Consider the following 12097-nt stretch of genomic DNA (forward strand, 5'->3'; position numbering starts at 1 on the left):
TCTTTGCTGAATGACTGAACTATTTTCCCTGTGATTCACACCCACTCAAAGTGCCCTTTTCTTTTGGCACCAAATATTTTCATGTTTCTGGTGCCTCACCATGCAGCCCATATATATTGTCTCCATCATTAATCACGATTTTACATCCTAGCACATGAACTCAATTCTTCTTCCTTTTTCCTTCTTTGCCAAATGTTCCAAAGCAAGATTCATATTTGCCCTTATTTCCATTTAGATTTTACATTTTAGTGAATCAAAGTTCTTAGTTGACAAGTCCCCGTCACTAGCACATGCCACATGCCCGTGTTTGGCCCATATCCCTCCAGATCTTTCCTATCCATGTACCTGTCCAGATATTTTTAAAATGTTGTTATGGTACCTGCCTCAACTACCTCCTCTGGAACCTTGTTCCATATACCCACTGTGTGGAAAAAGTTGCCACTCAAGTTCCTATTGAATCTTTCCCCCCTCACCTTAAACCTATGTTCTCCAGAGATGCTGCCTGACCCACTGAGTTACTGCAACACTTTGTGTCTTTTTTCTACATGATCATTTGGAATCTAATGCAAGATGCTCAAGATGATTCAGAACTTCTGCCTGGGATAGAAAGATAGACACAACGTGCTGGAGTAGCTCAGCAATACATTGGGAATGTAACCGACTGTAACTTTGTGACTGATCACAGCTTCTGTGACGTTACAGGTCAGTTGTAGTGACCAGCGGAAAGAAACAGTTAAGGGCCTGTACTACTTGGGTGTCATTTGCGCGTCACGCAGGTGGCGAGCGAAGATTTTGTGAATCCCAAAATCCTGGGGCATCGTGCGCGACCGCACGTCACTGCCTACGTCACCACGCATGGGTAATGCACGCCATGCGTGTAACACGTAAATGATGTCGCGTAAATGACACCAAAGTGGGACAGGCCCTTTAGTTAGAATCAAAGGGTACAAGATTGCACGTAAAACGTGCCGACTCTATTGTATCGACTAAGTGCGGTCTACTTTCTCATACTCTTGTACTTAGTATGATTTTGCCTAAACAATAGTAGGATTGTCACTGAACTGTGTGCAAAAAGCAAATTTCACTGCACTTAGATACACTTGACAATAACGTGCCATTGAACCACCGAACCATTGCCATGCCCCTGTCCCACTTAGGAAACCTGAACGGAAACTTCTGGAGACTTTGCGCCCCACCCAAGGTTTCCGTGCGGTTCCCGGAGGTTTTTGTCAGTCTCCCTAATGGTCGAAAGTGGTTTCCGCTACTTCTATGTTCCGGCGATTATTTCAAAAAACCAGCCGCGACTAAAAATAGGTTGCCGTTTAAAAATCGGTAATTTTTAACATTCAATATTACACAATCTAAACATGAAGATAAATGCAAAGTGGAATCAAAACATGGCATCTATCTAAACATTCAGGCACATTCAGTGTAAACATTCAGGCACACTGTTTTCATCAGAATGCAGGTGAATTGTAAAACCACTGCCATGTTTAAATTGTATTTGAGATGTGGCTTATGATTATGAACCAAGTGAATGCAAGTGATGTCCTGAATCAGGATATGTTGCTCTTACCTGCCCATAAAAGGCAACTCGGTAGTATCTTCCAAACAATCGCTTCTCCGAATGTACAACCTCCGTGATCTTAAGATAGGATCGGTGAATGTTGTAGTATAATTCTGACAGTTTCTGTGACGAATGAAATGTTGATATGAATATTGCATTTATGATAAAAAAGTTGCATTGCTGATGGACCTTCGAATGTGGTCCTATCCATGGTGTAACAGCATAAACAATTCTCAGAATCTTTAACATGTTACAACAGAGAGAGAAGATGCAAGGGATCAGAGGAACTCTGCTGGATACCTCCATTATTATCAATTGTAAATAAGGTGATGTTAATAAAACACAGATTCCCAGCATATCCATGTGCCTGTCTAAAAGCACATGTCAAGAACCCTGTACTTACAACTGGGACTTGAAAATTGTGCCAAATTGGCGACTCTGTATACTGTCTGTGTACTACTGGTATATACTTGTACTGTATCTGAGATGCTTATCTAAGATGTATCAAAGTGCTTCTGTATAGTGATACTTTTATTGAACGGTAAACAAAAATGAATTTCAATGTACCTTGGTACATGTGAAAAATAAATATCATACCATACCAAAAAGCCTCTTAACTGGCAATATCATACCTGCCTCTATCACGGATGCCTAGTTGTGCGTTCCAGGCATCCACCACTCTCTGTGTAAAAAACTTGCCCCGTATATCTCTATTAAACTTTCCCTCTCACCTTAAAGTTATGGTCTCTAGTATTTCATTCTAGTATTCATTGCGAGAGGATTTGAGTTTAGGAGCAAGGAGGTTCTACAGCAGTTGTACAAGGCCCTGGTGAGACTGCACCTGGAGTATTGTGTCTCCTAATTTGAGGAAGGACATTATTGCCATTGAGGGGGTGCAGCGTTGGTTAATCAGATTAATATCTAGGATGGCGGGACTGACATATGATGAAAGAATGGGTCGACTGGGCTTGTATTCACTGGAATTTAGAAGGATGAGAGGGTATCTTATAGAAACATATAAAATTCTTAAAGGATTGGACAGGCTAGATGCAGGAAAAATGTTCCCGATGTTGGGGGAGTCCAGAACCAGGGGCCACAGTTTAAGAATGGGCTAGGCCATTTAGGACTGAGATGAGGAAAAACAGTTTCACCCAGAGAGTTGTGAATCTGTGGAATTCTCTGCCACAGAAGGCAGTGGAGGCCGATTCACTGGAAGTTTTCAAGAGATTGATATTTAGATTTAGCTCTTGGGGCTAAAGGAATCAAGGGATATGGGGAAAAAGCAGGAATGGGGCACTGATTTTAGATGAGTAGCCGAATGGCCTACTCCTGCACCTATTTTTCTATATTTCTATTTGATCATAAGATCATAAATGATAGGAGGAGAATTAGGCCTATCGGCACATCAATTCTACTCCGCCAATCAGTCATGGCTGATCTCCCTCCTAACCCCATTCTCCTGCCTTCTCCCCATAACCTCTGTCACCTCATATTTCCATCCTGGGAAAATGTCTTCTTTACAATGTCTTTACATCCATACCTCTCATCATTTTATATACTTCTATCAGATCTCCCCTCAACCTTCGGCATTTCGGAGAAAGTAATTCAAGTTTGTCCAACCTTTCCTTACACCTAATACCCTCCAATCTAGACAGCATTCTGGCAAAACTCTTCTGCACCCTCTCCAAAGCATCTGCATCCTTCCTGTAACAGGGCGACCAGAACTGCATGCAATACTCTAAATGGGGCCCTAACCAAAGTCCTACAACATTGCGACATGTCTTCCCGACTCTTATACTCAATGCCCTGACAATGTTAAATCATAAGAATCAAAAATCATTGGTAATATTTTGGTGTTAACAAATTATAAAAGGATGGAATAAAAATAATGTTTTGAGGCCAAGGTGTACATATGGCAACACACACATTTTAGAATTTTGAAGAGGTCAATTTAACCCTTTGTATCTCTAGTGGTTCTTTGAAAATGCCCTTCAACCACTGCCTTACATCCAAGAATATATCTGATCGCCTTTTGAAAATTACCATGGAGTCTAATTCCTTCATTGTTTTATGCATTTACCAGTCAAATATAAACAATAATACCTCATTCTCGACCAGAGATACAGGGAGAAAGAGAAGCAGAGAGAAGTGAGAGAAAATAAATTTGCTTCAAGATGAGTTATTTGTATAATTTATTCTGGTTTTCAGAAAAGGATTAAATCAGATTTAATACGGTTCACAATTTCACCATCTAACAGTTTGACATAACAGGAATATTTTAGGCCAAACTTCCAAATTAAATAGAACTTCCTCGGGCAAATATTATCAAAGTCTGAAAGATTTACTCTCCATATCTCTTGTAATATATTACCCCATTTTTGATTGAAGTAATAATAATAAATAGTTAATCGTCACAATAAAAATTGTTCATCAAAAAATGTAATTTACAAAATGCCTCGTGATTAAAAAACCATCTTCTTTACAACACCGATTAACTAAGATTTTAAAGTACCTTGAAATCTCTCTTCTTCTCATAAACCAAAATAACAGGTTTGTAGACATTCGCAATAAGTTCATGTCTCTCCGATTTCCACAGGTAATCAACACATGCCTCCAGCTGCTCCACAAGAGTATCCTAATAATAAATAAATAGATATAACATGTTTGAAAATTATTCTCTCTCCCACCGCCACCCCACACCAGAGGTCTGAGGACCCTCCATTTCCTCCACTCAACCAATTCCCCACCATCCACATGTTCACTCACCAGCCTCAACTCATCTTCACAGTGAACAACTTCCCCCTCAGCTCGATTCACAAAGGTTTGGTTGTGGGGGATTTATGTGGATCAAGATACACCCGTCATAGATTACATGGAATGGTTTTTGTTTCAATCCTACTCTCCTTCCTTCAGCTCTCACAGAGACAGCAATGCTGCTTTATCTGCACACCTGCAAAGCTTTAAAGCGTCAACTTACTCCCAGCTCTGACCTCCACAAAATCCATCTCTCAATCCTTCCTTTCTGGATCTCTCCATCTCTAGCCCAATGACAAAATGTCTATTAATGGCCTACGGACTCCCACAGCTCTCAACTATACTTACCTATAGCTGAGATAGCTGTGGGTGCCTGGCAGCTTGCAATGGATATTTGTCATTTGGCTATGCCTTGAAAGGAAGATGGAGGGATGGCAAGCTTCACCAATTCACAGATCAGCCTCCATGCAAAGTGAAAACACACTTTGCTATCTCAAGATAACGGTGAGAATCATGAATGTTTCTGAGTTTAGTTTAGTTTAGGGATACATTAATCAAATAAGCCCTCTGGCCCACCATGTCTATGCTGACCATCAAAAACTCACTCACACTAATTCTTTGTCAAAGAATGACTCAAATCCAGGGGAAAAATGTTCCTCATGCTACGAAGGTTCTGGACTAGAAATAATATCTAGTTTTTATTTTACTTTTCACAGTGACAACAGCTCCACATGCGATTGTCCATGTTGCCTTATGCACCAAAAGTAAACTTAACAGCTTCCATTTATATTATAGAAACATAGAAACATAGAAATTAGGTGCAGGAGTAGGCCATTCGGCCCTTCGAGCCTGCACCACCATTCAATATAATCATGGCAGATCATCCAACTCATCTTGTCATACAGCATGGAGCCAGGCCCTTCAGCCCCACTTGCTCATGGCCAACCAAGGTGCTCCATCTACACTGGCCCCACCTGCCTGCATTTGCTCCATATCCCTCTAAACCTTTCCTATCCATGTGCCATGTACCTGTCGAAGTGTATTTTAACTCTAACGTTGTTTCATGGGAAGTACAAATTCGAGAGCATTAGTGCTTTTAGCAACCCAAGCAATTCTCCGCAGCACAGTATCGATGACACCAACCTCACTATATGGGGTGTCCTGCATTCCACTGTCTTCCTTCATTGCACCCTCTTCTTTCACGTTGGGGGTAATTGTTTGAAAGGCTGTCCATCCCATTGAAAATAAACCTGAGAGAAAAGGTACTGTCAATTTCATTCATATGTTCACCTGAATCAAAATATTGAAAACAAGCACATTTTAGTAAGTATAATTGAAGACAATATTGGAAAAAATAATACATTTCACTTTCTATTTTGATAACTAAATTTGAAAATTGCATTTGCTGCTATTACAGCAAAGGCATGCATTCCATTAACTTCCAGTGTTATTTTGTTAACTTTGCAAGAGAAACAGCTTATGGGAAATGTCCCAGTATTTTATTTACATTAACAATTAAATTAGATTTATCCTTAAAAAAAAATTGAATGTATCTCATATATTTCCGAATCAGTACATTCAGAAAATATAGCATATGTGACTATGGATGGATTACAATTTGATGGATTTACATCGAATGGATTACGACTTGACTACCATCAACCACAACACACTGAATGCCTGAAAAGACAGCTTTCTATTTATTTAAAGAATCGCAACACTTCCTCGCTCTCTTCTTTCTGAAGTTACCGTATTGTCAGCTTTTTGTCTGGATCATGTATACATCAGCTCTGAAACTATTCTTCACAATAAACCATGGACAAACAGGTTAACAAAAACAGCATAAGACCTTGAGAAGGACATCCGGAGAGGAGTAATGTGGAGGGCACAACAGTCAACATGCATACAGCAAGCTCCAACACAAAGCAACGTGATTATTAACAGATGATTTATTTTAGTAGTTGAGATGTAAATATCGACACTATTCTTCAAAATAAAGTATTGGTTCTCTGTGAAAATCGATGGGGTCTTAACATCGCCTTACTGAACGATAAGACTTCCAATAGTACTGCACTCTGATGGCAACCTTGATTTCTCTGCTCAAGATTGGAGAGTGAGAATTAAACTTGGAGCTTGGAGCGCTATCAACTAATTAAGCTGCAATTGACAGAAGAGACAGTGTTACTCTGGGGAAATGAGAGTATTCCAAAAGGAATAGAGTCCAATGAAAATAATGGTCCTGAGTCAACTTCAGCTCCTTCCTGAAGCACAGATAAGAGGCAGGTTACTAATTTTTCCGCCTTCATCTTACGAGTGCTGATAAAAGAGAGAAAACAGGGAAGATAAATGAATGGAAGAGGCAGCCTGAATTTTAAAAAGATGTTAATGGAGCACAAGGAGTGACAAAAACAGAAAATGGACAGAAAGGTTTAGTGCGCACATGCAAAAAATGCCAAATGTAATCTGTTTAAAGAGATTGAGAAGGAATAACCAAAGACAGAAAAACTCTACAGTGTTAATGAAATATCCCTGGCATTGCTCTTGCAAGCAACACAAAGTGTTAGACCACTCACTTCTTCCTTGGTGTGATATTAGTAATTGGTTACTGTCAGGATTATGTGAATCCTCTGGGAAGGTGGTGGATAAACGCATTCCTTCTGTTTTCCAATAACCTACAGCAAGGCATCATTATTATAAAATGGCGATTTGTTTACAAAGCAAAAACATACATGAGTTTAAAGGCTGTAAGTAAATTGTCTTGATGCACGTCAAAAGATTCAAGTTTATGCAGGCATAGAGAATGGAAAAGCTTAACAAAACCAGGCAAGAATTGCTCAGCTTTGGTCTGCACATGCAGTACCTCAATAATTACCATATTAGACTGACCAAAGTTCGCTTCATGTTTCGTTGAGAACTGCAGCAAGGAAACAGGCCATTCGACCCATCGACTCCACGCCGACCATCAATCACCCGCTCCCACTAATTCTATGTTATCCCACTTTCTCATCCACCCTACACACTAGGGGCAATTTTGTAGAAGCCAATTAACCTATAAACCTGAAAATAGACACAAAATGTTGGAATAACTCAGCAGATCAGGCAGCATCTCTGGAGAAAAGGAATAGGTGAAGTTTTTGTTTGAGACCCTTCACTTTGGTGCTCATTAAAAGTATAAAGTAAGGGGGCAACATGGTGGTGCAGCGGTAGAGTTGTTGCCTTACAGCGCCAGAGACCTGGGTTCAATCCTGACCAAGGGTGCTGTCTGTACTGAGTTTGTACGTTCTCCCCAGGACTGTGGATTTTTTCTCCGGGTGCTCCGGCTTCCCCTCACAGCCCAAAGACGTACAGGTTTGTAGGTTAATTGGCTTCTGTAAACTGTAAATTGTCCCTAGTGTGTAGGATAGTGCTTGTGTACGGGGTGATCGCTGGTCGGCGTGGACTCGATGGACCGAAAGGGCCTGTTTCCATGCTGTATCTCTAAAGTCTAAAGTCTGGAATAGTGGCTCAAGTGATTTGTCCACAAATGAGGACTTCCCTGCCTCATCTCCAGGAGCTTCCACTCAACAAGTACAGACACCATCTTCACTGATTGAGGCGCACCATCTGAACAGATGCTTCATTGAATGTAGGAAGTAGTTGACCAACTGGCCACTCAACTGCGATGCACCATTCAGTATGAATGTGGCTGATGCTTGGCTTTCAGTTTTCCTCCTGATCTTCAGATGCCTTCATTCTTCTTGTATCCTAAAACCCATCAATCCCAGTTCTGAACACATTCAATGGCTGAGCACCCTTTGGCCTCTGGATGTGGAATTCCAAGTATCGCAACGGTTTGAAAGAAGAAATTTCTTCTTATTTTGACATTAAATGGTTTACATTTATAAACAGTTGTTACCTTATTTTAAGACGCAATACAGGCAGGTGAATTATTATGCGTTCATAATTGACGGGTTTATGATTCACTTTAGATTTAATCCCTTACCTCTTCTTTTCAGATACTCCGATATAAGAGCAGCGATATGAATGCAGCACATTGCAGCCTGTAATATCAGATGATATAAATTAGAACTTCAAGTTCTACAGACAAACAACGTTAAGGTACTAGATTTACTATTGTAAACACACAGAGGATGCCTCAGCAGTAGCGTTCTGCTATCCAATAATCCACTCATGTTGGTCAGTCAGCCAAACCTTCCTCCTGGGATACAAACCCGCCTGAAGGCTCGTCAGACAGCATAACCGGGAGGTAGCTGGAAACGTTGGGCACTAGGAGCAAAGGGCAGGTAGGAGGGTGAACCGGGGCATTGCCACCAGCGCCTTCGGCTGCAAGTGGCACCCCTGGGTCACTAAGATGGCCGGGCAAGGAGAGGAGAGGAGAGGAGAGGGACATCGGTTCATGGGAACGGCTTCAGTACATCGAGTGCCCGGGCCAAACGGACTTTGGACTTTGAATAATGGCGCCAAAAATGGCGGCGCCTGCATGTGTAACACAGGCGAAAAGAATTGAATTGTGCCGTTGCACGTGTGACAAATGAAGCATCATTGAACGATTGGGAGGAGCGGACAAGGAGCAAGCTGCAGATACCCAGATACTTTCACCCTCCACAGTCCTGCCTGCAGCACTCAACTAGCAGTTTAATCAAGACTACGCTGCAGAAGTGTAATAGGAATCAAACAGAATAAATGAACTGACATAACGAATAAATCAAATAATAAACATAATTTTTTTTTCAGTTGAATCGGAACCATCCTTGCATTCATGAATTATAATGTAATATGACAAACATTATTGCATAGGGATTGGTGAGCACTCTATCTATTTTACAGCTGGAAAGAATATTGAAAAGGTGCTTAAATGGTGCCTGCACAAGAATATTTAAAATATTTTAAAAGGTTCCTGCAGAGTTGCAAATTCTTCTGCTACATTTGTGGGTTCCACTTTCTGAATTTCACAAATGTATACGATTGGAATTAATCTTACAATATTTCAATTACTGTCCCAAAATTCATTGAAGAATCCCTTGTGAAATGACTTAGTGATTGATGGAGCATTTATCTATTCAAGGTTCCAGCTTTATGTGGCCAAGTCTGACCCTACTTTTTTCCACAAACCTCTCTTTCCCTCTTTAGAACAGCAGTAATAACATGATTATCCCCTTGATCAGATTAATCTTCTCCGATCCCCAGCAGAATGCCAATTACTCTAACTTTGAGCGTTGCGCACAAAGTTACATCTATTTGCTAACGCAGGCATTTTTAACTTTTCACTGAGCTTGAAAATAAAAATACTCCAAATAATTTTGGAAATACAATAGCATTTTTATGCTGAGTTCAATTTCCAATAACATGAGTAACGTCGCAAAAAAAGTAGAAATGTTTCCATTACTGTTTTGCTCAGGATGCCACCTACATAGTTATTACTCGGGTCTAAATTTAATCTTTAGGTTAAGTCGATAGATCAATGAAGAGTCCCTACCCGAAGCAACACCTGTCCAGTCCCTCCCAAGATTCTGTCTGATCCTCCAGCATAGAGTTATAGTCATACAACGCGGAAACAGGCCCTTCAGCCAAACTTGCTCATGCCGACCAAGATGCCTCAGCTACACAAGGCCCACATCCCTGCTTTTGGCCCATTAACCTTTCCTATCCATGTACCTGTCCAAATGTATTTTAAATGGTGTTTATATAGTAGTTAAGGCACTTTGGTGTTAAAGCACTATGGCTTTTGCTCAAGATTCCATCATCTGCAGTCTCTTGTGTCTGTCTCTAAATTTAATCTTCATCTCCCAAAGGAAAGTCCTGCACAAATAGGGCTGAATTAAGCTTAATGTACTGTACACTTTGCCTTTTCTTTCATTATCCTTCTACACCAGAATCTTGAATGGGAGAATTTAATTTTCAGTAGAAACTGCCTCCCACGAACAAAAACCACTTAAATCACCTCTGATACATCTCCGTTTCGGATATGAATCTTAGCCATGCTCTCAAGCCAGGTCATTCGCAGTTCAGGGGTACTGGCGTACGAGTTGGCCAGACTGTACTGGAGGTCAATCAGCATCTCTGGATCCTTCTCATGCTCCTTCATCTGAGCTGTGGCCATTAACACCGTTCTTATTCGCTTCGTCAAGTCTTTCACTTCCACGGGAAACAGAGTGTTCTTCAGGATTGGACACAAAAGGAAAAGTTACTTTAAAATAGATTTACTTTTAACCGTTAATAACATTCTGATGGGGCCGAATGATACCTCAACATATAATTGATCTAACTGCTGATGTTGACTATGGCACTTATTGACAATGTTCATATACAGGTCCACCACCGAGAAACCAAGGCAGAGATAGATAGATTCTTGATTAGTATGGGTGTGTGGGGTGATGGGGAGAAGGCAGGAGAATGGGGTTAAGAGGGGAAGATGGATCAGCCATGATTGAATGGCAGAGTAGACTTGATGGGCCGAATGGCCTAATTTTGCTCCTATCACTTATGAACCACCGTTCTTCCAGCAACAGATGATCCAGTACCTCCTTTAATCCAATAAAATTACAAGAGCTCACTTGAAATATCGGCTTCTCACACTTGGAGAGAATAACCACTAATTATCATGTTTGCAAAGAGTTAAAATAACTTCTCCAGACTGTGCTTACTTTCATAGGTTTATCTCCATTTGCAAAATTGTTAATTATCGCTAACGAGTGTTGGAATCGAGTGCCTCCCATCCCCACATCTGCTATCAGTTGGCTCACGGCTTTGATAAGCTGCATAGGAGACAAAATGAGTACATTAAATGTTTCTCCAAAAGAATCATTGAAAATCTATTTCAACTTAAAAGAATCAATTGTATTTTTCTATATTAATCACTGTAATAATTGAGTTATCAGAATCTAGATATCTGTTTATCTCATGATAGTTTAATTTGTGATTGTACGTGTGTGACCAATATATACCACAGGGAACAATGCTGGAATCATTGGTGATGCTTTCTCCATTATGACTTGGATGTGAACATAGGAGATATGGTAAGGAAGGTTGTAGATGGTGTTGTTGATTGTAAGGAGGACACCTTTAACCTACAGTATGATATTTGATCATCTTGTAAGTTGGGTGGTGCAATGATAGGTGGAAGTTAAACTCCTTAAGTGCAAAGTGAATCTTTTCGGGAGGTCTAATGAAAGAAGGCATACACCATGAGTGAGAGGACTCTGGGGAGTGTTGAGAAACAAAGGGATCACGGTGCACGAATTCATAGATCCCGAAAAGTGATTAAACAGGGAGATAAGCAGATGGCAAAGAAGGCGGATGGGATGCTTGCCGGGACACAAAATATAAAAGATGATGATACAACTTTAGAAAACTTTGGTTAGGCCACAGCTTGAGAATTGTGTACATTCCTGATTACTACACAACAGGAAGGGCATAATACACTGGAGGATGCAGAGGAGATTTGTCTGGATGCTGCCAAGGATGGAATGCTTAAGGTAGAAGGAGAGATTGGGTTTGATTTCCTTTGAATGAAGGAGACCGAGAGCCTAGATGATGGGCCCAGACAGGGTGAATAGGAGATACATTTTCCAATATCAAAGAGTCTAAAATCAAGGGTGTGGGTGTAGGTTTAATGTAATGGGTAAATAGGTTAGAGTGTAACAGTATTGCATATAAACAATGATAGTATTCTGCTTTTGTTACTAGTCACTTATATATTTAGGTTCCACAAAAAAACAACACATAAACCATTGTTGATATACAATGTGCTACTGACTTTAGGCAAGAACTGTTTTG

The 12097-nt window shown here is 40.5% G+C and overlaps 1 protein-coding gene across 7 annotated transcripts in view; it reads right to left on the reverse strand.

Annotated features, from left to right (window-relative positions):
• dock10 (dedicator of cytokinesis 10) overlaps positions 1-12097 on the reverse strand; it is a 240644-nt gene that overhangs the window by 15696 nt on the left and 212851 nt on the right. For 5 of the 7 annotated variants that reach the window (XM_033031141.1, XM_033031140.1, XM_033031139.1 and 2 more), the window contains exons 43-49: positions 10966-11076; positions 10263-10478; positions 8304-8361; positions 6895-6993; positions 5465-5571; positions 4080-4202; positions 1577-1690 (exon numbers count right to left, since the gene is read on the reverse strand). In XM_033031141.1, the coding sequence (XP_032887032.1) occupies positions 1577-1690; positions 4080-4202; positions 5465-5571; positions 6895-6993; positions 8304-8361; positions 10263-10478; positions 10966-11076 (828 nt within the window). The remainder of the gene's footprint in view (positions 1-1576; positions 1691-4079; positions 4203-5464; positions 5572-6894; positions 6994-8303; positions 8362-10262; positions 10479-10965; positions 11077-12097) is intronic. The other 2 variants (XM_033031146.1, XM_033031144.1) reach the window with 1 other exon arrangement.

The sequence above is a fragment of the Amblyraja radiata genome, chromosome 13 (genome assembly GCF_010909765.2).
Source record: "Amblyraja radiata isolate CabotCenter1 chromosome 13, sAmbRad1.1.pri, whole genome shotgun sequence".
NCBI lineage: Eukaryota > Metazoa > Chordata > Chondrichthyes > Rajiformes > Rajidae > Amblyraja > Amblyraja radiata.